Source organism: Phocoena phocoena, chromosome 9, assembly GCF_963924675.1.
Source record: "Phocoena phocoena chromosome 9, mPhoPho1.1, whole genome shotgun sequence".
NCBI classification, from domain to species: domain Eukaryota; kingdom Metazoa; phylum Chordata; class Mammalia; order Artiodactyla; family Phocoenidae; genus Phocoena; species Phocoena phocoena.
In genome coordinates this window covers 45,836,812-45,863,464 of record NC_089227.1, presented here as the reverse complement: position 1 = coordinate 45,863,464, position 26,653 = coordinate 45,836,812, and the positions used below count along the sequence as shown (strand labels likewise).

The 26,653-nt window shown below is 37.6% G+C and overlaps 1 protein-coding gene across 1 annotated transcript in view; it reads left to right on the top strand.

Annotated features, from left to right (window-relative positions):
- Positions 1–7,017: 7,017 nt before the first annotated feature.
- Positions 7,018–26,653, top strand: part of SDHAF3 (succinate dehydrogenase complex assembly factor 3) — a 73,383-nt gene continuing 53,747 nt past the window's right edge. The window contains exon 1 of the mRNA XM_065884403.1: positions 7,018–7,191. Coding sequence (XP_065740475.1) covers positions 7,018–7,191 — 174 coding nt within the window. The remainder of the gene's footprint in view (positions 7,192–26,653) is intronic.

Below are 26,653 nucleotides of genomic sequence, written 5' to 3'. Positions count from 1 at the left end.
AAACAAAGTAATTAAAAATTTATGATTTGTTCTAAAACTTGAGCTGAATTTAATATGTATATGATAATTGCTGTTACATTTTTAAAGAAATACTGTAATCTTTTGTTGTCAAAGTCTTGTCTAATGAAGCAAGAACAAATGCTTCTTTGTTGAACCACTCTTAGTGCAATCTTGAAATTAATTTTTAAGAAGTTATTGGTTCAGAATTATGTAGTTTCAAGAATTATCCAGCCCCCACTCTTTATTCTGTAGATAAATGATCCTCCTTCCTCATCCTCATGGCTACAGTATCGTAGACAGAGACTAAACACTAATTTTCCTTTAATTCGTTAGTCATTCCCAGCCATCATGAGTAATAGCAATTCAAGTGATTTCACAACACAATCCCAAGACTGAAAAGTTCCGTTCCCATTGCTGATGCTGAGGGCCTGTTAGATACTGCGGGATTTATCTTGAATCAGTAAACACAGTCCAGATTTACAGGAGATTCTCACCTCAAGAGCAACTGTTCTTGTTGCTCAAAGGAAAGCCATCATGCTTGTGTATAGTAGGGGCTCAGGCACAAATGTTGGTTTATAATTTTAGGTGTCACAGTGTAATTGCATTATATCATTTCAGTTAGTTTAAGTTTCATACCTCTAAGATTGTTGTATTCTAAAGCGGGAAATAGTTTTAAAAAACCGTAAACTAAGATTCACAGTTTTTACTGGCTATCACTTTATTTTTTTTAATTTTGAAAAAAGATTTATTTATTATTTATTTATTTTTGGCTTCGTCGGGTCTCAGTTGTGGCATGCGGGCTCTTCGTTGTGGTGCGTGGGCTTCTGTCTAGTTGTGGTGTGCGGGTTTTCTCTCTCTAGTTGTGGTGCACAGGCTCCAGGGCACGTGGGCTCTGTAGTTGTGGCTCACGGGTTCTAGAGCACCTGGGCTCTGTAGTTTGCAGCACGCGGGCTCTAGTTGAGGTTTGTGAGCTCAGTAGTTGTGGTGCGTGGGCTTAGTTGCCCCGTGGCATGTGGGATCTTAGTTCCCTGACCAGGGATCGAACCCGCGTTCCCTGTATTGTAAGGTGGATTCTTTACCACTGGACCACCAGGGAAGTCCCCTGGCTATCATTTTATGTCATCATCATCATTGCTAACACTATGCGCACTTTCTATATGCTGCAGACAAACTAGTCTAAATCCCTTTTACATATGAAATCATTAAAGCACACAGGAAGCTTTTTAGGTACGTAATATTATTCTCATTTTAAGAGAAGGAAACTTGCGACTCAGAAAGCTTAAACAACTAGTCCAAGATCACATAGTTAAGAAATGGTAAAGCTGGAATCTAATGGTATATGAATATAATTTAGTCACTTTAAATTTGTGAGCCTGAAGAACACATACTGTGAACTTATTCTAATTTGGGGGGTGGGGAGAGGAATGCCTTCTCTTGTAAGACAATTACTTTTTGCATTTGTTTATCTATTTACTTACTTTTGCTTTCTGCAGGTTAAAAGTGTAATGGCATTATAAAATTGAAATCTCTGTCTGAAGTTATCATTTAGAATTTTTCCTTCAATTTTAAGAAAATTGTATAATGTATAGTTGTATATTATAATGAAAATATAATTTTATACATGTATAATATAATGAAAAAGTAGACCAGTAATAGCTCAGCTGCAAGTCTTGCCTTTGGTTGCAATGTGATTTTTTAAATACAATTTTATATTCTGGGGCACATACTTCACACTGAAGACAATGGAAAATCTTTCGAATTTTGAAGAAAGGGAATCCAATCAGAAGACTGTTGTAGTCATTTAAACGAGGGATATGGAGTCAAGGCAGGTGGGTCAATGACATGGGAAAAAAGTGACTGATTTACAAAAGAAGTCTCAACAAGGGCTCCTCAATAACAAGATACATGAAGAGGGTGAAAGATGTTACAGAACCCTAAGTCTTTTTTTTTTTTTGAGGTACGCGGGGTTCTCACTGTTGTTGCCTCTCCCGTTGCGGAGCACAGGCTCCGGAAGCGCAGGCTCAGCGGCCATGGCTCACGGGCCCAGCCGCTCCGCGGCATGTGGGATCTTCCTGGACCGGGGCACGAACCCGTGTCCCCTGCATCAGCAGGCACACTCTCAACCACTGCGCCACCAGGGAAGCCCCAGAACCCTAAGTCTTGAGCCTAGGTAAATTTAAGAACGGTGGCGAGAGAAAGGTCTTTGGAGAAAAATGATGAGTTTAATTTGCGACATAGACTCTGAAGGAATGACAGGATATCCAATTAGAATTTATCCAGTGCTTAGCAAGGAAGGTTGAAACTGTAGAGAGGTCGGGGTGGGTGTGAGAGTTGGTTAAGATGTCCTTGCCCTTTCCAGGTAAGGGTCCAGCGAGGGCCTCCAAAATGGTTAGAATGGGGTTGGCTAGGTGGGGGCAGCAGAGCATCACCAATTGCTGAGGACAGCTGGCCAGGACAAGGGCACTGACACTGATGTTTGTTTGGACTGATGCATTCTCATTTGGAGGCAGGAAGAACTGCAGCTAGCTAAGGACACAGAGACAGTGGGGCCCTAGAGGTGGATCACCTGGACAGTACAAACATATGGAAGCCGAAAGATGGAAAGATTTCTAGAAGGTCAGGGGAGAGTAGATGTGTGAACAGAAGCAAGTAACTAGGGAATTTGAAGAAAGTGATTTTAGAGGAGTAGTGGGACAATAGATTAAAAGGGATTAAGCAGGGAATGAGAATGGAAATGGAGAAATATTTGTTTCAAGTTTGCCAATGAAGGAAGCAGGGTGATAGGATGGTAGTTTGAGGGGGAGGTAGAATGGAGGGATTTTTTTTTTTTTAATGTGAAGTGTTCTTGTGAATGTTTATGAGCTGAATGGACTAGTCTTATGAAGAGAATAATTGAAGATGCCAGTGAGAGAAAGAATGAGGGGATAATTATGAAACTACCTCTCAGAAGAGTTGGGATACAATCAAGAGCTCTAGTGGAAGGCTTGGGTTGGAGGAGAGTACAGATGATAGAGATTTTGTGGAGTTTTATTGAGTGCCAAGTTTGCATAAGTAAGCTGTGTTCTAAATGTTCATTACTTATTTGGAAAGCTTAAAGCATGCCCTCTGGGAGACACGGTGGTGCTGTGGATGTGGGAAGTGGGATGATTCTGGAGTGAGCTCTTCAGATAGCCCTTAAGTTATTAATCACCTCCTGTTGATAATTGTGCATATAACCTGGAGTTATATAACTTATTTTTCACTCTTACATCCTCTTTCTCAGAGATGTTTTACTTTTTTTCTTTCTTTTTGATTATGTTTTTTAAATTTTTTATTGCAGTGTAGTTAATTTACAATGCTGTGTTAGTTTCAGGTGTACAGCAAAGTGAATCAGTTATACATATACACATATCCACTCTTTTTTTAGATTCTTTTCCCATATAGGTCATTACAGAGTACTGAGTAGAGTTCCCTGTGCTGTACAGTAGGTCCTTATTAGTTACTTATTTTATGTATAGTAGTGTGTACATTTCAACCCCAATCTCCCAATTTATCCATTTTACGTTTATATTTAAAATATTTTTAGCTATATCAAAATCTTTATCCCCTTTGTTGCAAGAACACTTTAATATTGAAGCACTGGATATTTAGTAATCAGTTTTTAACAGTGTCAGTAACTTGGGTACTATTCCTGGAACCCAGATGTTTCCAAGTTGGAAACTTAGACCATTGGTTATCAATCCTGGCTGCACATTAGAATCACCTGGAGGGGTTTCTAAGCAATAGCCAGGCCTCACCCCACTCGCAAAGATGCTGATTCAAGTGGTTTGGAGCGGGCCTTATCAGTTTTTTTAAACCAGTTTCCCAGGTGATTGTAATATACAGCCAAAGTTGAAAACCACTGACTTAGACCAACAGCACTTCTACTATTAGGCAATGCATCATTTAACAGAGGCTGTCCCTGTAAACTCAATATGAGTAAAGTAAAATGCATTTCCAAAAGTAATTTTCCCTCCTGATTTTTCTTTGTCAATTGCACTTCCATAAAGGAAAACATGGAGACCTCTCTGATTCAAATTTTGAGGAGTTTCCCCTTCTTAAACAAAAATTTTTTCAAAGCAATTATTTCAGAGTGAGTACATATCTGCTGCTCCTTTTACAAAAAATTTTGGAGGGGACTGGGGACAAATCATGATTAGCAGAGTTGAAAGGTACTGAGAATTACCTAACCCAATTTATTTGACATGTGAGAAAATCGAGGTGCAGATTGGTTGAGTGACTTGCTGAATAACACACAGGAAAACGAATTACATGGAGGAAGGATAAAGGAAAGGCCTGCATGAAGTGTACTGATCTGGATTAGTGGCCAGGAATAGAACTCAGATCTTATTTTCAGTTCATGGCTATTTTGACCACAAGAGGAAAGCTGGTCAGCCTAAATTGGTAGGTCAAAGAAACAGAAAATTTTGTCCTCAAAACATAACTCATTGTCCAGCCCACTGTAAAAAAATAAAGGTCATCTACCATTATTCTCACTGTTATTCTTGATTCCTCTCCTCTAACCATTATGTCTTGGCTTTTCTCTTACCCATCATTTGTCATTTTTGAGCATTGATTACCCAAAGCTTTATGAACCTTTTCTGCTCCCTTTATGCTGAATTAATTCTTTTATTATGTTTTATTAATTTACCGGCAGAATTTTTTCCCACATTTTTATAAGAGCTTTGGCTCTAAAAGAAGCATTTATTATACATGTGCTTTAACCCCAAAGGAAACCAGAAAAAAAGTAAACTGGAACAAGAAATTAATTTTTAATTTACAGGGATATTAAGAGATGAAGTATGGTTAGAAAAAGATTTCCTGAAGTAAAATAACCATGCTGCCATTCAATCCTTGCCATGAATGTGGTTTGTCAAAAAACCAAATTAAATCCATTAAAAAAAATGTTCTGTGTTCTTTTAAACAAATATTTTTCTACAATTTCAGCAAAAGGAAAAGAGTCCATTCAAGGTAATGAATATTAGAGTGCTTACTATTTGTAAGGCACTGTGGTGGACCCTGAAAAGAATACTAAAATGAGTTAAGTCCCTGCCCTTGGTAGAGGGGTGTGTGTCTTTTTGTCTTTCAAGAAATCTTTGCATAAACAAAAATCTGGGGTCTCAGAGGGAATCACATAAATTTTCCCACATTCTTGCCCTTTCATCACCAGCAGGTCATATAAATCACTTGACACCTTTAAAATTACAAAATCCCTGCCCTCCGGGAATTTGTAATCTAGTGGGGGCAAGCAATAGGCAAACAAGTAAAATATGTATGTGTTACAGAGAAAAATAAAGCAGAGAGGGGGCTTAGGGAGTTCTTAGCATGATGTTGTAGCAATATCAAATAGGCTTGCCAGGGAGGATCTTAATCAGAAAGAGACCTGAAATAATGAGCTGAGTGAAATAAGGGTGTTAGCCAAGAAAGATACCTGAAGCAGAACATTCCAAGCAGATGGAAGAGCAAATACCAAGGCCCTCAGTTGGGAGAGTGCCTGGCCTGTTCAAAGATGAATTAGGGGCTTTGAAGACCAGTGTGGCTGGAATTGGCCAACTGGGGAAAGAGCAGTAGGAGAAAATTTAGACAGCTAAGAAGTGGAGAGGCTGTGCGTTTTACTCTAATGAGAAGCCATTGGAGGATTTTGGGAAGCAGAGTAGTGACTTTTTTTTTTTTTTTTTTTTTTTTTTGCGGTACGCGGGCCTCTCACTGTCGTGGCCTCTCCCGTTGCGGAGCGCAGGCTCCGGACGCCCAGGCTCAGCGGCCATGGCTCACGGGCCCAGCCGCTCCGCGGCATGTGGGATCTTCCTGGACCGGGGCACGAACCCGTGTCCCCTGCATCGGCAGGCGGACTCTCGACCACTGCGCCACCAGGGAAGCCCTGTGTTTTTTTTTTTTTTTAAACCTATTAATAATTTAATAAAAAGCTATGTAAAAAGGTGTGGTCAGAGTGATGGGAACCAGCAAGGATTTCTAAGGCAGCCAGATACTACCAGTAGCAGAGGCTGTTACAGTTTAGGTGGATCATGATCAAAGTTGATCATGGCAGAAGCAGAAACACAAAAAGTGACTACAGCATCCGGTAAAGAGAGACCATTGTGGAATAGGGAGTAGTGAGAAATGATCGAATTCTGCATACATTTTGTTGGTGGAGCCATCAGGATTTATTGAAGGTCCAAAGGTGTGATGGGACAGAAAGAACGAGGCTAAACTGCTGTCAGCTTTGATTGGTCACACTCTCAGTATCACCGTTGTAAAAGGTGAAGATTTGTGAAAGTTCTAATTCTACGTTTTCTTCTCAGACTATTTAATCAGAATCTCCTGGATCTTGACCTTGGACACAATACATTTAAAATGTTCTCTAATTATTCTTCTAAAGCCAACTTGACATGAGCTAAGGATTGAAACCTGCTGGCTCAGGTCTCACTTGAGTTACATGAAACAGGTCACGCCTTCAGGGTACAAATTAGGAGCACAGCCCTGTGCAAGGTACGTGGGTGGGTGGGCTCGTGAATGGAGAGATTAATCCCATTCCGATCCCTCTCGCAGAACGCAGGAACACTGCAAAGACATCTGAAGTGTCTTTAGCCAACCATGGAAGGCTTCCTGGAGGAGTCTGATTTTGACGAAGCCTTTCTTAAGCCTTTATCAGGAGGAAAAGGGGTAAGATGAATGGAAAAGATGATGGGGTGTAACGGAGTGGTAACAAGCACCAAAGCCAGACTCCTGGTGGACGACCGCTCCGCCCCAGACGCAGCCCCTAGGTAGTCGCTGCGCTGGCGCTCCACGAAAGCTACGCCCCTTTCAGAGAAGGACCGGCCCATTTCTGCCCGCTGCTGCCCCTCGCGTTTCCGGAAGGTCCTGATATTAGGCCGGACCCAACCGGATGCAGGTCGCGCGCCCTCTTCCGCTTGTATTTGGGTTACTTATACTCAGCTTGTAAGGAGAGGCAGGCGCGCGTGGTCTCTGCGCAGGCGCGGCCTGTGGTCCACGCTCGGAGTTATGCCTGTTCGGCACGTCTCGCGTGTCCTGGCCTTGTATCGGCGCATTTTGCTGCTGCACCGGGTTCTGCCCCCAGACCTCAAAGCCCTTGGTGACCAGTACGTGAAGGACGAATTTAGGAGACATAAGACCGTTGGTTCTGACGAGGCCGAGCGATTCTTGCAGGAATGGGAGGCAAGTAACTGCCCCCTTTTCTTCGCCCCAGATCTTTGAGGTCCCTCAGCGGTGTCCCGGTTTGTCTCTGGGAGAGGCCGCCTGACCCGGCTGGTTTCCCCGGGCCTCACGAGCTCGAACACAGCGGCAGCCTGTTCCGTTTGAATTAAACAGCGCAAAGCCGTTCAAACAATACTTCCCAAAGTTACGTCCCAAGCTGGTCTGTTTATCCCACAGGTTCCTCGCTGGAGCACATCCCGTTACAACAGCGTGTCCAGTTCAGTTCAAGTTTTGCCAGGCGCTGGAGGGGTGAGGTTGGAGGTTACAAAACTGAATAAGTCACCGTCAAGTGCTTAAAAGAGCTTACCGTTTGGCAGCTTTTTTGTCTCCTCCAGTGCGTTGCACGTAGCAAGCGCCTATTGATAAATTAATGGTTTTCTCGTTACTAGTTTTCAGAGTTTTAAAGGCTTGTTTCTATAATTACTATTTTTAAAATCCCAGTGCTCTTTGTTGGGTCTTAATATTCTCAGTTGACTGATAACAGAAATCGGATAAGACTGGGGGTAATTACAAGCGGTGGGCAAAAATGCTGGTCAGAGGTAAGTCAGGTGAAAGTTGGTTTCTTCGTAGTCTCAAGTCACGTTATTCTGTTGAATTGCTCTGCATCATTGCACTAAATCTTAATCAGACACATGCGTTAGGGATTAACCCTTTGATTTTTCCCTCCCTTTTTTGAGTGAAGTCAAATGATATTCAGAGTGTTTCATTTAGAGTGTTTCGTGGGGTTGGGAGACATGCAGCACTGCCCCTAGTTATTTGCAAATATAAAGAAATGAATGAAATTGGCAATTAGGGCGACAGGTATTTGAAAGCATGAAGCAGTGTTGGTTTAAGAACTGAGGTAAGCAGTTCTTCAGCCTAAAAAGTTGATGGCTATAGAGATTATTGAAGTCTGTTTTTTAAAAAAAATCATAAAGGGTGAACACAGGGTGAACATTAGGGTGAACACCGAACTTTTTCACTGAATTGCAGAATTTTTTATTGTAGACTCATGTATGCTTGCAAGAGAGACATTTAGGACAACGGTGAAATTTAGAACTTGCCTAAAAATTATGTGTATTAGATGTAGTGAGGCTGCCTAGAGCCAGGGAAGTTGAATCTTAAAATGCAGACTGCTCTCTTTTAATATGGTAACTTGGTCTTGAAGCCAGAAGAACTGGATTCAAATTCAGGTACCGGCATTTATTAAATGTCAGGTCACTTTTCCTAGTCTTATTTTCTTATCTGTAAAATCATAACAGTATTTACAATATGCACCTCTAAATTAGTGTATGTAAATGTAAGTGACATCTTTTAAGCCAAGTCAGCTTGTGGCAGGACAGGAAGAAGTCTAGCTCTATGTTGGGAAGAAATAAGGGCACTTTGGGAGGTCCTAAGAACTGGGAAGCGTTTTAGGGAAAGAGTAGGAACCCAGAATAAATTGGTAATAGGCTAGAGGAAAGAGACATTTTTAAAAAACTGGTTTTAAAAAAAAATGTGCTGATCAACTGAGGAGACTTGGTGTCAGGAGTTCAGCTTAAAAAAAAACAAACTCACAAAAACCCAAAAAACTCTCCTAGTGCTATGTGGCATTTGGTCTCTAGGATTCTTTCACACACTTCTAAAATTGCTTATGAACTTGAATTTGCTTTACTTTAAAAGGCAAAGTTGGATATGGATACCACTGGAGAAGAGAAGGGAAGGGTCAGGAATATGAGAGGACTCAGTATTGGGAGGAGAGTTCCCTACTCCCTTTCATCTATTCCCTTCTGATCACAGAAAACTGGCAAATATTAGAGCAAATTCATCGGGGGAAATTTCTGTTCAAGGACCTTTGGGGGAAGGTAAGAGGAAAGTATTTCATTTTATCTTAAGGATAAAAATGTAAATGCATATTTACAGAGTAAATAGTGAATTTGTATAATTCCTTACCATAGAGAAAAAAATGTTAAGTTCAGGGAGAGATGTTTGACAACTGGTTAGTAAAATACCCCTTGTAATCTTATTCCCAAGCCTTTTAGGGGACAACTGTTAAAAGTGGAATTGGGGCAGGGTAGATCAGGGGGTCTTACTTATTATGGCACTTTTAAAGTTCTGACTATGCTCAGTTTTGAAGAATAGCTGTTTTAGGTAATGCTTTCCATTTTTCTTTCTGTGCCGACCCAGTTGTGGAGAGAAGAACTTCTTACCACTATTTTCTGGGAAATTAGAATAAACGTTGAAAATTAAATAGCAAGTAAAAGACCTTCGTGTTAGAATGTGAGACGAAACACAGCTCCTTAGGAGCCACTTTGAAAAGACTCCCTGTGTTTAATTTTTCATTTTTTTTGCGCCATTTATTTATGTCTGTTGCTTTCTTGCCTGGTTTCCATTGTTTTCCTTAAGTAGCTGCTTTGTTCTGTGTCTCTTGGGGGAGGTTTATAGTGGAAGTTTCTGTAAAAAGCAAAATGCTTAAACATTCTTTAAATAGTTATTGATCACTTATTGCCAGGCAAAGTGCTAGGCATCGTAGGACACACAATGAATAATATATTTTACTTTTATGGTGTACAAGTTTAGAGTATAATAGACGATTATAGTATGAAAGGGTGTCTCTGAAGTGCTATAGGGGCAAGGAGGGAATGGAGGAAGCTGAGGCCACATGTAATGTCTGAGCTGAGGTTTGAGCAGGTCAGAGTTACCTTGTCAAGAAAAAGACTCTAGAAAGAGGGAATAACCTATGCAGAGTTATTGAGGTAAGAAACAGTATGACTTTTTCCAGGATCTGCAGTGATGTGTTTAGAATTTAGTGTATTACATGGGAGATAAGGAAGAGATAAAGCTAAAGAGGTGACAAGAGACAGGATATTCTGTTAAGGATTTTAGGTCTTTATTTTGAATCATTGAAAGATTTTAAGCAGTGGTGAAAATGATTCAAATTATATTCTAGAAAGATCACTTTAACAGCAATAGAAAGGAATGATTGAAGAACGAGACAGATTGAAGGTAGGGAGAACTGTTAGGAGAGATGTAGTAATCCCAAATATGTATGTGCCTGAACTAAGACAGAGATGTTGAGGATGGAGAGGGGGTTTTTGCGTTACCCTTTTTAAGGTAGAATGGGACTTGACTTGGTGACTGATACAGGATTAATTAGAGGGGAGGCCATAGAATGGATAACTGTCAAGTTTTGGAATACGATACCAATAACCAGAATAAGTATATAGGAGGAGGAGGTGGGGGATGAGTTCAGTATGGTACATTTTTGTGTTAAAAATTCTGGTGGGACAGTCAAGTGGAGATGTTTTGAGATATATTTACTCTGATACTCAGGAGACAGATTGTGGCTGGAGATAGAGATTTGGAATTCATTATTTGTAATTAATGGTCCAAAGGTATGAATTAAAGTGCCCAGGCTGGGTATAACGGGGGAAGCTAGATAGATAGTGGTCAAAGATAGACCACTAACATTTAGGACTTAAAGAGAATGAAGGTAGTAGTGTAGTGCTGGAACTGTTCTGTTCTTTTCTTTTGCTGTACTCAGTTGTTCCTAAGCTACTTCTGCAAAGGAACATACTTTTTCCCTTCCTGATTATGTTTAAGTCTTTAGATTTGTATGATAGTCTTTATCATAATATTTGCTTTTTTGTTTTATTTTGTTGTATTCATTTTAGAGAGGAGGAAATGCTTCAAATTTCATGTAACTGTGCATTTGTAACTCATGTGGGATATCTTACGAGTTTGCAGTGGATCATCAGATTAAAAAAATGTATGATTACATTGCATGTCATCTATATTTAGAGTTTCCTTAACTAAATATAATTAGGGTTGGATGGGTATTTTGCAGTTTTTATAATTGTACGTCTCTCTTACCTAATTTGAGGACCACATTTTGTTGGTTTTGAACATCCTGATTTGAACTTTGTATTTTAGTTTGTGGGAGAAAAGGAATGAATTACCTCTCTGTTCAATAGATGGATTGTATGTGTGGGGGATCATCTACCAAGTATGACGGAGTCATCTGGGAACCTCTTAGTTGTACTGTTTATTCCGCATGTTACTCAGTGTGGTGTTTTTGTGATGGTTTATTGGGTGGGGATGGTTTATTGAATGGTGATATGTCACACATGTGTGTTTTCCACATTAAGCTTTACCATTTAAAAAATTTTAGCCATACTGTGGTCCTTAACTAATGGTTGAAAAAGGGGTGAAGGTGAGGATTTGAAACAGTATATCCTTGGAACATAAAATGTTTCTTTTTTTCATTTCTGAAGTATTTGGAAGCTTTTACCATATTTTTTGTTTAGAAATACTTAACTTTTATTGGTGTCAGTTGTGTTATAACAGTGCTTGTGTTATAAAGTAACTTAAGATGTTTTTAAAAATCATAGTTTGATCAACATTGCAAATATTATTGACTTTATACTATATTACTGGAACATAGAGGTATGTCCTTTTATTTAAGTGATTTTAAAGTTATTGGAATTTATAGATTTAAAATGTAATAGAATGATAGTATTAATATGCTAGTAGTTATGGTTCTAAAACAGATCTGTGTGTGTGTAGGGGTGTGTGTATGTCTATATACCACACAGACTTAAGAATTTGAAGTAAGTTTTTCCACAGAATTTAATAAAAGGATTATATATATATGCATAATATTGATTTTACTGGTTTACCTATTATTGTGAGATAAATTATTTTACGGTTGCTTAATAAGAACAGATGTCTGAAATTTTACATAGGGAGTATTAGAATTGATTGAAAGGGGCTTCACATTGCTTCAGTAAACTTGTTTTTTAGGTTAATGCTCTTAAGCTTTTTTGAAAAACCAAAGTAATGTATGTATGTGGTTAAAAAAAATTAGTGTGAGAGGGCTTATAATAAAGAGCAATATATTCTTTTCTATTCCTTAATTTATCTGTTCTGGGGACATTTTTCATTTTATTTTGGTGTCTTTCAGGTTTCAAGTATCTTGTGAATTTGGTTATCTGTCCAAATTTACAAGTAAAGCAATAAGAAACTGAGAACTCTGCATATAGGTAGGCTTGTTGATTAGAAAATTACTTTTAGGATCACAGAGTTTCAGTAAATTTCCCTTGGATTTGCTTCTTGCTCCTCATTTTCTTTACCTCCCTGGTGTTTGTGTTCAGTTGGTTCTGGCAGTTTGGCTTTATCTTCAGCTGTTATTCTCTGTTTTGTTTTCTAAGCTGTAGCTGCTTCTACTGAGGCTGTTTTATTAGTTAAACTTCTCCACCTGCTTTCCATTTTGAGAACCTTATTGAAATCTCTTGGCTTCTAATGGCTCCTTTCTTAGTCATTATGGATCGCGCCTTTAAAAGTTTTTCTATTAGTTCAGTGGAGTTTTGGAAGGGAGAAGAAATAAGAAATAAGCTTCTGTGATTTCTCCAATCTGCCGTCTCAAACTGGGGATTCTCAGTGTTTTCATTTTAAAGATGAAGAAACTAAGGCCTGTAGAAGTAAAATGACTTGTTTGGTGCCACACAACTAGATACGATGAAAATCTTGTGCTCTCACCTCATGAAAATCAGTTAAGATTTTGGAAATTAATGTTTCCAAAAGACTATTCAATTTTTGTTTAACGTAAAATGATTATATATTTTTTCTTTGAATTTTGCTTTTTTGCTTATTACAGTTTATTTGTATATTTGGTTTGTTTTCCAGTTTTGGTATTTTTCCTAAGGGACAGGGAAGATTTTTTAAAAATCATGTTTCTACCTAATACACCTCTAGCATAATTAGGAAATGTTTAGGTAATGATTTATTTGTATGTTTATTATCCCAAGGTGCTAATTGCGACACATTTCTTTCTCAAAGATTTTTTTCATTAATGACAGAATAGAAGTTGCTGTAATGTAACTGTTAAACTGTTGTGCTAGTCAGGCACATATATTTCCTGTGTGATTTTTGGCTTCAGTTGTCTTAGTAGGGCAAGTAATATTTTACCCTTGAAATTACAGATGGACCAAAAAGTTCTCTTTTACCTCTATGATTATATTAGGAGATGAGTTAAAACTATATCAAACAGCTTAACCCACTTTACCCTTTTCATTGGCACCACTGATTTCTCTCTTTAATCTTTTCTTTTAGTTTTAGGGTTGTGTGTTACCATAGTAATACCACGGACAATAAAAATACAGTACATTTTATTTCTCTTTGTAATACTTACCATTAACATAAAGTTAATAATTCCTGAATTAAAAATTAGTTAAAATAAAAGGCAAATGGAATGTATTTGGGATTAATGTGATAGATGATTGATAGCATTAGTATAAAAAGAACTTAGCTTGGACTGGGAAAACACTTAACAGCTTTAATACAGGAATGGGCAAAAGGGACTCTAATAAGAGGTCATTCTCTGACTTATATATGAATTTAACTGCTGTGTTGAATGTATATGGTAATAGTGAAAAATTTAAATCAGTATAGATGTCCAGTGATGGCAGAAGAATGAAATTATAACGTAGCCATAATATGGATGGGTTAGTATGCAGCTCTTAGTAATGGTGTTTCAGAAGAATTAATGGTATAGAAAACTGCTCATGATACAATTAAAAATAAACAGTGTTTATCTTTGGGTGCTGGGATTAAGGATGATTATAATTTTCTTCCTTGTACCTCAGAATTCCAGATCATGTGCTACTTTCGTAATTATAAGAAAGTCAGTAAATATGATTTTAAACGATGCAGTTGGATATGCTCAGCATTTTTGTTACCAATCTTGTGTCACAAAGCATAGGAAAATACATACATTGAGTCAACTAGCACCTTATAAATATAGTTCCTAATTTTGCCCTTTAAATTTTGTAGGTTAAACTTAGACTTCTTCATGTTTAATAAATAATGTCAGTTATATATCTTAATTATTTCTTGCTGAGTTTTGTAAAATTAAAACAATCTAAATGTGTAGACTTTTTTATTCAGTATTGTAAATGGCCACTGAAATAAGAGAAGAAATAAAAGGCATCCAGATTGAAAAGAAAGAAATAAAACTGCCTTTATTCACAGGAGATATGATTATGTAGACAATTTGATGTAATCTACTAAAAAACTTCTGGAATTTAATAAGCCAGTTTAGCAAGGTTGTATGATACATGGTCAGTATATAAAAACTAACTGTACTTTTATATACTAGCAGTGAAAACTTGGAAATTAAACTTTTTAAATATCACTTACCAACAAAAAATATGAAATGCTTAGGGAAAATTCAGACAAAGGATGTTCAGACCTCTACACTGAAAACTACAAAGCATTGCTGGGAAAAAATAAACATGTATAGATTAAAAATTAAACTTTATCTAGTTACTGTTTTTTCCTTAACCACTAGAAGACATATTTAGAATTTAGAATCTTTAGGGCTCTAAACTGAGAGCAGAAAAGAGTCATCAGGGCCATCTATCTGGTATAGTTTTAAGTCTTTTTAAGCAACGTGAAGAATCTTCTCATGTTAATTTCTTAGAGATCATACTTAAATAGTCATAATTCATAATTCTCAAATTAAGTTGCTACTTAATAACTGTTAGAAATCTATTTTAATTTTTTGCCTTTTTCTAAGCATTGTAGAAGGTTGCATGAAGGCTGACAGTGTATTAGGACTGGCAGAGGAAATTGGTTAACTGTTGGTTTGTCTTCTGGCAAGTGAGACAGAGAGAGGATGGAAGGTGGCTTGGAAACCAGTAGGCTTAAGAAGGAGATTCTAGGTACGTTTGTGCCACCCAAGATTGTCATTGTAAGTTCTGGGAATTGATCTTGTACATTTGGAATTGGACTTTATCAGCATACTCAGAGATGATCCAATATTGACTTCAGATTCACACTAACTAAATTTATGTAATACTGAAGTATAAGCTAGAATGCTGATTTCTATGGGTTGGGGAGTGGGGGCTGATAAAGAGGGCTCTCCTTTTCCAGGAGTCAGAATATTCATATTTAGATCCAGGGACACTTCTTTCAGATGTGTCTCAGAATTTAGATTTTTTTAGGTTTTAGAAAGGTAAGGAGTATGATTGAATTTTAAGACACACCCCTGTGGGATCTGGAGTGGTACCCTGTAATCAAGTACATTAATATTTCTGCAGTAAAGCATTTGACTGTTCATATTCAGCAGAGTAAATAAACGCTTCACATAATCCATTTAGGTCCGATTTGCTACCAGATGAGTTCTGAAACAGCTTTTGTTTTTTGAAACTTCTTTGACTTCAGAATTGCAAGTAAGCGATTGTGGACCTCTATTAAGCTTTCTAGGAAACTGAATTAATGCTTGGAAGGTTACCTGGTAAACACAGAATTAAAATAATGGGAACTGGGTAGGCATGAGAGATTTTTCATCAGGCCTTGTAGTAGAAAACATCCCTTTAGTTTACAGTAGAAAACACTGTGGGTCCTCATGCTTCACTGCCCTTTTTTCCTGGACAGTGCTGAACACACATTAGAAAGTTTGCCCCCTCTTGATACTTTATTTTTAGCACATTTTTTTCCTGCCAAAACATTATTATTATTATCAGTGTGTTGATAGATTAAGCTACCTAATTGGTCTTCTGGGCCTGAGAGAATTCAGATGTCTCCCATTGTGTGTTGATTTTTTTAGCTCAGTTCCCAAGGGAGGATCATATTTATCTAATTTAGAAGTTTTTGGTCTTCCCTAATCCTAAATTAGTAAACTTGGAGCATTTCTAAAATAAATTGAATTTTGACTTCTAAGCTTTCAAACACTAAAATATTTATGCTTTATTTGAATAGATTTTAAACATGGCCTATTTTTTTTCAAAAAACATTTCATCATTATAAACATAAAAAAATAGCAGAATGTTGTATATTGTATGTTTAAGTAGCAAAGCTTTCTGGACTTTGCTGTAGTGACTCTTCACTTTGCTGCAGATGAAGTTGTCTAGTTTGTTTAAAACTATCCCATTGAATAAAAAAAAATCACACACTTCTCATAGGAACTTTCCCCTTTCCACACTAAGAATGGCAACTGATGGCATGGCAAATACGTATATATAAAAACAACTATAGGGCTTCCCCGGTGGTGCAGTGGTGCCAACGCAGGGGACGTGGGTTCGAGCCCCGGTCTGGGGAAGATCCCATATACCGTGGAGCAGCTAAGCCCGTGTACCACAACTACTGAGTCTGTGCTCTAGAGCCCGTGAGCCACAACTGCTGAGCCCATGTGCCACAACTGCTGAGCCCATGTGCCACAACTGCTGAAGCCCACGCACCTAGAGCCCATGCTCCACAACAAGAGAAGCCACCTTAATGAGAGTCCAGAACACCGCAACGAAGAGTAGCCCCGGATCGTTGCAACTAAAAAGAAAGCCCACACACAGCAACGAAGACCCAATGCAGCCAAAATAAATAAATTTATAAACAAACAAACAACTATAATAACATCAGCATGCAGCATCAATGGGTCTAGCCTCACAGCACAGACCCAAAGCTCTAACCCCTCCAAAAGGTAGCTTGTTCACTGCCTCACACTTCCCAGCCTGGCTGCCTACTTATTCATTCTATAAGGTATAAATACGTACAGTTGATAATGCAGGATTTCTAGCCAATAACCATAGTTAACACCATTTAAAAAACACCATGAACATATTTAAATGCCTTTACTAGGCTAAGCAAGATGCACAGAGTGAGAAAAACGTCTTATTTTAAAATATTTGGAAATATATACAACTTTGATACAGTTTCAGGGTACTAATAACGACCTTGGCTACTTCATGTAAATTACTTAACATTTCTAGTACACTTCTAGAAACTGCAATATGATTATATTCGAATTTTGTAATTAAATCTAGTGAGGGCAGAGCCGTCTTAAAGAAGTTTGTTGTATTTTTGCCTACTCTGGAATTCATGTGGAGTTAGATTCTCAAGTTTATTTCTCTATCCTCCTCTTTCTCAGCCCCCTTCTTCCTCCTGTCATCCTCTTCATCTTCCGTTTTTAAGGCAACATCTGTCTCCTTTGCACCGTCAGATTTTCCTGAGTCGGCTAAACCTTTTTCCTATTTCTCCTTCAGCCTCACTACCTTGTTATTGTAAGGCTGCTTTTTTTGCTCTCAGATTACTCCACATCTGTTTGGTCTTCAGTGGAGGTGCCAGGGTTTGTGGATCTGATCTCAGCGTGGAACTCTGAACAGAACACTCCCAGTAGTGGCTACTCAGGAGCATTAGGATCCTTCCTGCTTCTCTTAGTTGTTCCAAAATGCTCCATTTCTGGATCATCAGATTTGGATTTCCTTTTCCCAGACATTGTCTTCTATATCTCAGAGCACTTCTTAGAAAGCTGCAAAGGAAAAATCAAAAACAAGCTGCAACGCTGATGGGGTCTCTTGGATTTTTCTTCTTTTGTACCTCTGGCTTGCCTGCACAATGAAGGCAGAGAAGACCCTTTGGTCTGTGGTTTCTTAGGTCACCTTCAGCCATATTGATTCATTGTTTGCTAGCCTCTGCGTGCAATTTTACTGCATGCAGTAAAGAAACAGTTAACAAGAAACCAGTATTAATGATTATGATAGACATACATGTATATAGTTAAGAACTATATAAAATTTGTTTTCCTGTACCATTTTCAGCTATTGTATTTAATCTTTTTGTGTCACCTGCTAGGTTAGTCAAGCTATTGGGACAAAGATTGTAATAATAACGTTTTGGAAGCTTGATACTTTGGTAACTACTTTTATGCTGTGAGTGCATTTCTGAAAAGTTGTTTATAAGTTGATTTTAAAAAATTTTAACTGTATTTTAAGTATACTGGCAGATTAACTATTTAAAGAAATTCTTTTGTTAATCCTTTTGTAAAATGAATAATCGGCCCATAATTTCCTTCTTTGTGTAAACCTGCATTTGCGTACATGAAATTTGTTTTAAATAGGGTTTGTCTACAAATGTCGATGCATGTGTCTAAAAAGAAAAAAATTTAATTTCTGTTTGTGAAGAACAAATTCAGATTTGGCACTTTTGATAAGTAAGACATACCAGATTATTTTAGTTCTATTCTTTTCAACTAAAGCATATTTTAGATAGCATTTTGCTATCAAAATATGCTCTACACCTTTAATGGGTGGCAAGAAGTTCATATGTTAAGATTGAACTGTAGTATATTTTTAAAGTATATTTTCTTAGTAATAGAGCTAGTGTGAAGTTATATAAAGTTTAAAAAGTTATTTAGTAGTTTTACCTTTTCTTAAAAGCATAACTGGAATCTCAAATCTTAATGATTTTTGTCTTTAAAAATTTTGCTTTATCTTAGTCTTACAGAGGTAGATGTATATGTTGCTTCTAATTATGTTTGTTAGCTTTCTACTTAACTGTAGTTGGGTGATACCCAGCAGTTTACTCCTCTGATACTAGGATGATAGATAACTCATCCTTCTTTTAGTTTGGATACTGAAATCTTGTTAACCAGTATTAACCATAAACAGCTATTTAGTCCACAGTATAGCATAAATGTGGTATATTTATGATGAAAAAATAAAAATGTAATTGCCATTGTGTAATATTTTAATTGTACTGTGGTTAAATAGACTTTTTCTGCAGGGCTGTCTGGGAGCCTTACTACTCTTTGTTATACTGTTTCTTTGGGAAAGTATATACAAATTAAAGTCTAGAGCATTGGGAACTTGGCCCCATCTCTTAGACCAGCCGCACAACCTATTGGATAATCAGTCAAAGGAGAAGCCCTCGTGATTTAACATGGGTACTGTTTGATTCCATGGAAAGTAAAGCCTTTCCTCGATAACTGAGGAAGAAGTCAGTGGGTTAGAGAACCCTTGGAAATGTCCTGGGATCTAGTAGAGACACGTCTTCTAATATAAATAAGGCCAGCCATTTGTTTGTTCATGGCCTTAACAAGTTGAGTGTCAGGGATAATCTAGAGGACATTATTAAGGGCAAAAACTGGAAAGAAAGCAAAGAATCAGGAGGAGAGGTTTCAGCAACAAGTTCAAGGTGGGACATGGAGAAATTGTTCCAAATGTAGGTCTTGAATTGTGTGAGGCTGGGAGGACTGGACAGGAGGAGCCCAACTGAGTTTATTTGTTCACTGATTCATTCAATGCCTACTATTTTTCAGGGGATACAGAGCTTAATGGTCAGTATCCATAAGGAGTTCATAAGTGTGGTACTTGTCTGTATAAGATAGAAGAAAACTCATTGTACTCTAAAGAGTAGTAGTTGAGAATGTTGGTCTTCTGGCAGCAGGGCAAACAAAGAGTGGTGTGATTACAGGAGGAAAACTTCTCTTTCCCTTAGCCATTCAATTTATGATTGTTAGGCAGTTCTCTGTCACTTGCAGTTCCTTATTCTGACTCTGTTCTGTTGGATTTTGAAGATCTTTTTATCTTTGAGTTTCTTTTTAAAATATAATTACCCTATGAGAGATTCCATTTTAAATTATTGGCAGCTAGCACTTTAATGATTAACAATGACATTGATTAACATCCAGCTACTTACTGTGTGAACGGATAATTTGATTAACCACTCTAAGCCTCAGTTTCCTCATCAGTGAAATGGGAATACCAACAGTACTTACTTCAAAGGTTAAGGATTAAATAAGATAATATGTGCACAATTGTTGCCTTGTACATGGTAAGTTCTCAATAAGTGTTAACTATTTTAGCTGTAGCGTGTGGTAGGAAGGAGATTTGATAGGAAGGAGTTTTGAAGGTACTGAAAACAAATTTTGTAATTTCATTATTCTTAATTCTTCCTTCTTTCCTATCTTCCATATCCAGTTAGTTGCCAAATCTGGTTGATTCCTTTTACCATATCAGAACTCTGACCTGTTGTCTCCATTCTCTTTGCCTCTGGATGTTTGTAGTAATTTCATAAATAATCTTGCCTTTAGTCCCTTTTAAATGTCAGCTTATAAAACACAACTTTGATCATATTATTGCCCTCGTAAAAAGCCATCACTGTTTTCTGATTGACCTCTCTTGAACCCAAGTTAAAAACTGTGCAAAATCTGACTTGAATATGTTTTTCCTACCTTACATCTCAATATTCTTTGTCAAGTTTCCTAAGTTCCAGTCATACTCAACAGAGAATGTGGCCTTAAGTTGTCGTGGCATCACTATTCATTTGCCCTAAATGTTTTCCTCTCTTTTTCTGTATAGCCAAATCCTAAAATGTCTTTCATAACAGCTCCAATCCTTTGCTATCAACTGTTTCTTGATTAATTCTCTCAGTAAAAAGCAAAACTCTGTCTTCTAATTTTCTAAAACATTATTTTGTATTTTTGTTTTCTTCATGCTTTCTACAGTGTATTATAATTATTTGTGTACATCCTTTTTGATGCTAGTAGAGGGTAAATTCCTTGAGGACGAAAACTATGTTTTATGTATCTTTGTGTACCTTAAAGCTCCAAGGACAGTATTTTGCTTATGATAGATGCTCAGTAAATCTTGTTTTTTTCCTCCAAAAGAAAAATGTGTGATTTTTCAGATGAAGACCAAACATGTTGGATAAAAAGTTAACCAAATATATGAATTATGGTTTATAAAGATTAATAGTTTAAGCAAAGGCTTTTAGCCTGATTATGGGAATCTTAAATTGTATTTCATAAATAAATGAGAATTCAGTGTTGTATTTCATAGTGTACTAGGCTTATTCCAAGCACTTTAATCCATGTTTTTAATCTAGATATGCTGTCAAGTCAGTAGGCATATGAATGCATGAATAGCTGGTTCAGGTTTTTTTTTTAATTAATTAATTAATTTTTGGCTGCGTTGGGTCTTGGTTGCTTCACGCGGGCTTTCTCTAATTGTGGCAAGTGGGGGCTACTCTTCGTTGCAGTGTGTGGGCTTCTCATTGTGGTGGCTTTTCTTGTTGCAGTGCACAGGCTCTAGGCGTGTGGGCTTCAGTAGTTGTGGCACACGGGCTCAGTAGTTGTGGCTCGTGGGCTCTAGAGCACAGGCTTAGTTGTGGCGCACGGGCTTAGCTGCTCTGCGGCATGTGGGATCTTCCCAGACCAGGGCTCTAACCCGTGTCCCCTGAATTGGCAGGTGGATTCTTAACCACTGCACCACCAGGGATGTCCTGGTTCAGTTTTAGATATGTATATATATATATATTTTTCTTTTTCCATTTAATATAGTGTTTTAAGTGCCTAAGAATGGAGAGAGATAATTAAAGAGTATTTAGGAAATTTAAGATCATGAACTGGGAGAGTCCTAGGACAGGCATAATTGCTAAGAATCTTGGAAACAGAAAAAGAAGTTGGGTGTCTGTCAGGCAGTTTCCTTAAGCTAAAATGAACACCATCTTCTCTCCGGAAGAAGAGAGAAACTAGGAGCAACTTTGCATAGTCATTTTCACTAAATTCTTCTGAGAATATTTACCTTGTTTACAACCAGATTCATTCATTCCTTCTAGTATTGACTGGAATACTCCAGTCAGATACAGGAATTTTTTGTGTAAGTGTAATTTCAAAAATTTCCACATGATGGCAGAAGATATCTGGAAACACGTTATTGAATGAAATTCAGAAAACTTCGTATTTCAGTTTTATCTGAAATAGTGTCTTTTCACATTTCTACTAGTAATTTTTACACTTGTATTGTCTGATAGAGATAGTTATTGGTATTTTGAACATTGTAAATGTTTTCACTAATTTTAAAATTTCAAAAAGAATAATTTTTTTTCCTGATTTCTTTTATATAATTTAAATTCATTTTTGAAGGTTTCATGGGTCTCCCCTGAATAGTGTTTTAAATACTTGTTTTGGTAAATGTCTTTTTTCTTAGTAAGCCAGTTTAGCGGAGATTGAGTTCAGTTATTTACTATTTATAGATAAATGTGTGAAACCAAATATGTGGACTTTTATTCAACTTTATGTTAGAAATTAAGGAATTGATTCAACATACATTCTTTTGTGTGAATACACCTCATGCTCTCTTGACTGTTTTGTTTTTTGCCTCCCTTCTCTATCACTGTCAGGTCTTCTCTGAAATCTTCCCTGTATTAATTTAAGAAATTCATTCATTCTGGGGCCTTCCCTGGCGGTCCAGTGGTTAAGACTCCACACTCCCAATGTAGGGGGTTAGGGTTCAATCCCTGGATGGGGAACTAATATCATGCTGCACAGTGTGGCAAAAAAAAAAAAAAAAAAGAGATTCATTCATTCTGTATATGTTTGTTAAATATTTACCATGCTTCACATAGTGCCCTCAACAATGATAATTGATAGTGTTAAAAAAAAAAAATTCACCAGATGTAATCTTCATTTGCTGGAGTTCACAATCTTACAAGACAGATAGCTACCAAATACATTATTGTGTTTGAGTTGATGTTTGTGGTTCTTATAAAGCAGTATACTTTGCATAAAATTTTAAAGAGTATGCAGCTTTTACATAGTTATGGTAGATTACTTCTGAAAGCATGAATTAGAAGAACAATGACCTGAAAAACATCAAAATAAACATATGGAAATTTTGTGAAAATGTAAATAGACCAAGATATTTTGTTTGTTTGTTTTTTGAACACTAGGTGATAGATGATCTAGTTAAAAAAGAGAGGGGGGAATAACATGGCAATTTTTGTATTGGTTAGTAACATTCTGTTTTTTTTTTTAATGATGTGTATCAAGAAGCTATTTTATTTTTACATATATTTTTTAACATCTTTATTGGAGAATAATTGCTTTACAATGGTGTGTTAGTTTCTCCTTTATAACAAAGTGAATCAGTTATACATACACATATGTTCCCATATCTCTTCCCTCTTGCGTCTCCCTCCCTCCCACCCTCCGTATCCCACCCCTCTAGGTGGTTACAAAGCACCGAGCTGATCTCCCTGTGCTATGCGGCTGCTTCCCGTTAGCTATCTAGTTTACGTTTGGTAGTGTATATATGTCCATGCCACTCTCTCACTTTGTCACAGCTTACCCTTCCCCCTCCTCATATCCTCAAGTCCATTCTCTAGTAGGTCTGTGTCTTTATTCGCGTCTTACCCCTAGGTTCTTCATGACATTTATTTTTCTTGGATTCCATATATATGTGTTAGCATACGGTATTTGTCTTTCTCTTTCTGACTTACTTCACTCCGTATGACAGACTCTAGGTCCATCCACCTCACTACAAATAACTCAATTTCGTTTCTTTTTATGGTTGAGTAATATTCCATTGTATATATGTGCCACATCTTCTTTATCCATTCATCCGATGATGGACGCTTAGGTTGCTTCCATGTCCTGGCTGTTGTAAATAGAGCTGCAATGAAAATTTTGGTACATGACTCTTTTTGAATTATGGTTTTCTCACGTTATATGCCCAGTAGTGGGATTGCTGGGTGATATGGTAGTTCTATTTTTAGTTTTTTAAGGGCTCTCCATACTGTTCTCCAATTTGCGTTCCCACCAGCCGTGCAAAAGTGTTCCCTTTTCTTCACACCCTCTCCAGCATTTATTGTTTCTAGATTTTTTGATGATGGCCATTCTGTCCGGTGTGAGATGATATCTCATTGTAGTTTCTTTTTTTTTTTTTTTTTTTTTTTTTTGCTGTATGCGGGCCTCTCACTGTTGTGGCCTCTCCCGTCACGGAGCAACAGGCTCTGGACATGCAGGCTCAGCGTCCATGGCTTATGGGCCTAGCCACTCCACAGCATGTGGGGTCTTCCTGGACCGGGGCATGGATCCATATCCCCTGCATTGTTAGGCAGACTCTCAACCACTACGCCACCAGGGAAGCCCTGTTGGAAGATTTTTAATCACAGTTTCAATTTCAGTGCTTGTGATTGGTCTCTTGATATTTTCTATTTCTTCCTGATTCAGTTTTGGCAGGTTGTGCATTTCTAAGCATTTTTCCATTTCTTCCAGGTTGTCCATTTTATTGGCATAGAGTTGCTTGTACTACTCTCTCATGATCTTTTGTATTTCTGCAGTCAGTTGTTAATTCTCCTTTTTCGTTTCTAATTCTCTTTTTTTTTTTTTGCGGTACACAGGCCTCTCACTGCTGCGGCCTCTCCCGTTGCAGAGCACAGGCTCTGGACACGCAGGCCCAGTGGCCATGGCCCACGGGCCCAGGTGCTCTGTGGCATGTGGGATCCTCCTGGACCGGGGCACGAACCCGTGTCCCCTGCAAAGGCAGGCAGACCCTCAACCACTGCGCCACCAGGGAAGCCCTCTAAGTCTATTGATTTGCATCTTCTCCCTTTTTTTCTTGATGTGTCTGGCTAATGGTTTATCAATTTTGTTTATCTTCTCAAAGAATCATCTTTTAGTTTTATTGATCTTTGCTATTGTTTCCTTCATTTCTTTTTCATTTATTTCTGATGTGATCTTTATGATTTGTTTCCTTCTGCTAACTTTGGGGTATTTTTGTTCTTCTTTCTCTAATTGCTCTAGGTGCAAGGTTAGGTTGTTTATTCAAGATGTTTCCTGTTTCTTAAGGTAGGATTGTATTGCTATAAACTTCCCTCTTAGAACTGCTTTTGCTGCATCCCATAGGTTTTGGGTTGTCATGTCTCCATTGTCATTTGTTTCTAGGTATTTTTTGATTTCCTCTTGATTTCTTCAGTGATCACTTCGTTATTAAGTAGTATATTGTTTAGCCTCCATGTGTTTGTATTTTTTACGTATCTTTTCCTGTAATTGATATTTAGTCTCATAGCGTTGTGGTCGGAAAAGATACTTGATACAATTTTAATTTTCTTAAATTTACCAAGGCTTGATTTGTGACCCAAGATATGATCTATCCTGGAGAATGCTCCATGAGCACTTGAGAAAAATGTGTATTCTGTTGTTTTTGGATGGAATGTCCTATAAATATCAATTAAGCACATCTTGTTTAATATATCATTTAAAGCTTGTGTTTCCTTATTTATTTTCATTTTGGATGATGTGTCCATGGGTGAAAGTGGGGTGTTATAGTCCCCTAGTATGATTGTGTTACTGTTGATTTCCCCTTTTATGGCTGTTAGTATTTGCCTTATGTATTGAAGTGCTCCTATGTTGGGTGCATAAATATTTACAATTGTTATATCTTCTTCTTGGATCGATCCCTTGATCATTATGTAGTGTCCTTCTTTGTCTCTTCTAATAGTCTTTATTTTAAAGTCTATTTTGTCTGATATGAGAATTGCTGCTCCAGCTTTCTTTTGATTTCCATTTGCTTGGAATATCTTTTTCCATCCCCTCACTTTCAGTCTGTATGTGTCCCTAGGTCTGAAGTGGGTCTCTTGTAGACAGCATGTATATGGGTCTTGTTTTTGTGTCCATTCAGCCCGTCTGTGTCTTTGGGTGGGAGCATTTAATCCATTTACATTCAAGGTAATTATTGATATGTATGTTGTTAGTTGTTTTGGGTTTGTTTTTCTGGGTCTTTTTCTTCTCTTGTTTCCCGCCTAGAGAAGTTCCTTTAGCATTTGTTGTAAAGCTGGTTTGGTGGTACTGAATTCTCTTAGCTTTTGCCTGTCGGTAAAGCTTTTGATTTCTCCATCGAATCTGAATGATGTCCTTTCTGGGTAATCTTGGTTGTAGGTTTTTCCCTTTCATCACTTTAAATATATCCTGCCACTGCCTTCTGGCCTGCAGAGTTTCTGCTGAAAAAATCAGCTGATAACCTTATGGGGATTCCCTGTATGTTACTTGTTGCTTTTTCCTTCCTGCTTTTAATATTTTTTCTTTGAATTTAATTTTTGTTAGTTTGATTAGTATGTGTCTTGGTGTGTTTCTCCTTGGGTTTCTCCTGTATGGTACTCTCTGCACTTCCTGGACTTGGGTGGCTATTTCCTTTCCCATGTTATGGAAGTTTTTGACTCTAATCTCTTCAAATATTTTCTCAGACCCTTTCTCTTTCTCTTCTTCTGGGACCCCTATAATTCAAATGTTTTAGTGTTTAATGTTGTCCCAGAGGTCTCTGAGATTGTTCTCATTTCTTTTTATGTTTATTTTCTTTATTCTGTTCCTCAGCAGTTATTTCCACCATTCTATCTTCCAGCCCCCTTATTCGTTCTTCTGCTTCAGTTATTCTGCTATTGATTCCTCCTAGTGTATTCTTCATTTCATTTATTGTGTTGTTCATCACTGTTTGTTCTTTAGTTCTTCTAGGTCCTTGTTAAAAATTTCTTGTATTTTCTCAATCCGTGCTTCCATTCTATTTCTGAGATTTTGGATTATCTTTACTGTCATTACTCTGAATTCTTTTTCAGGTGGGTGACTATTTTCTCTTCATTTATTTGATCTTGTAAGTTTTTACCTTGCTCCTTTGTCTGTAACATTTTTTTGTCATCTCTTTTTTTTTTCTTTGATGGGTGGGGCTGTGTTCCTCTCTTACTGGTTGTTTGGCCTGAGGTGTCCAGCACTGGAATTTGCAGGAAGTTGAGTAGAGCTGGGTTTTGGTGCTGAGATGAGGACCTCCTGGAGACCTCACACTGATTAATATTCCCTGGCGTCTGAGGTTCTGTGTTAGTCCAGCAATTCGGATTCAGCGCTCCCACCACAGGAGCTCAG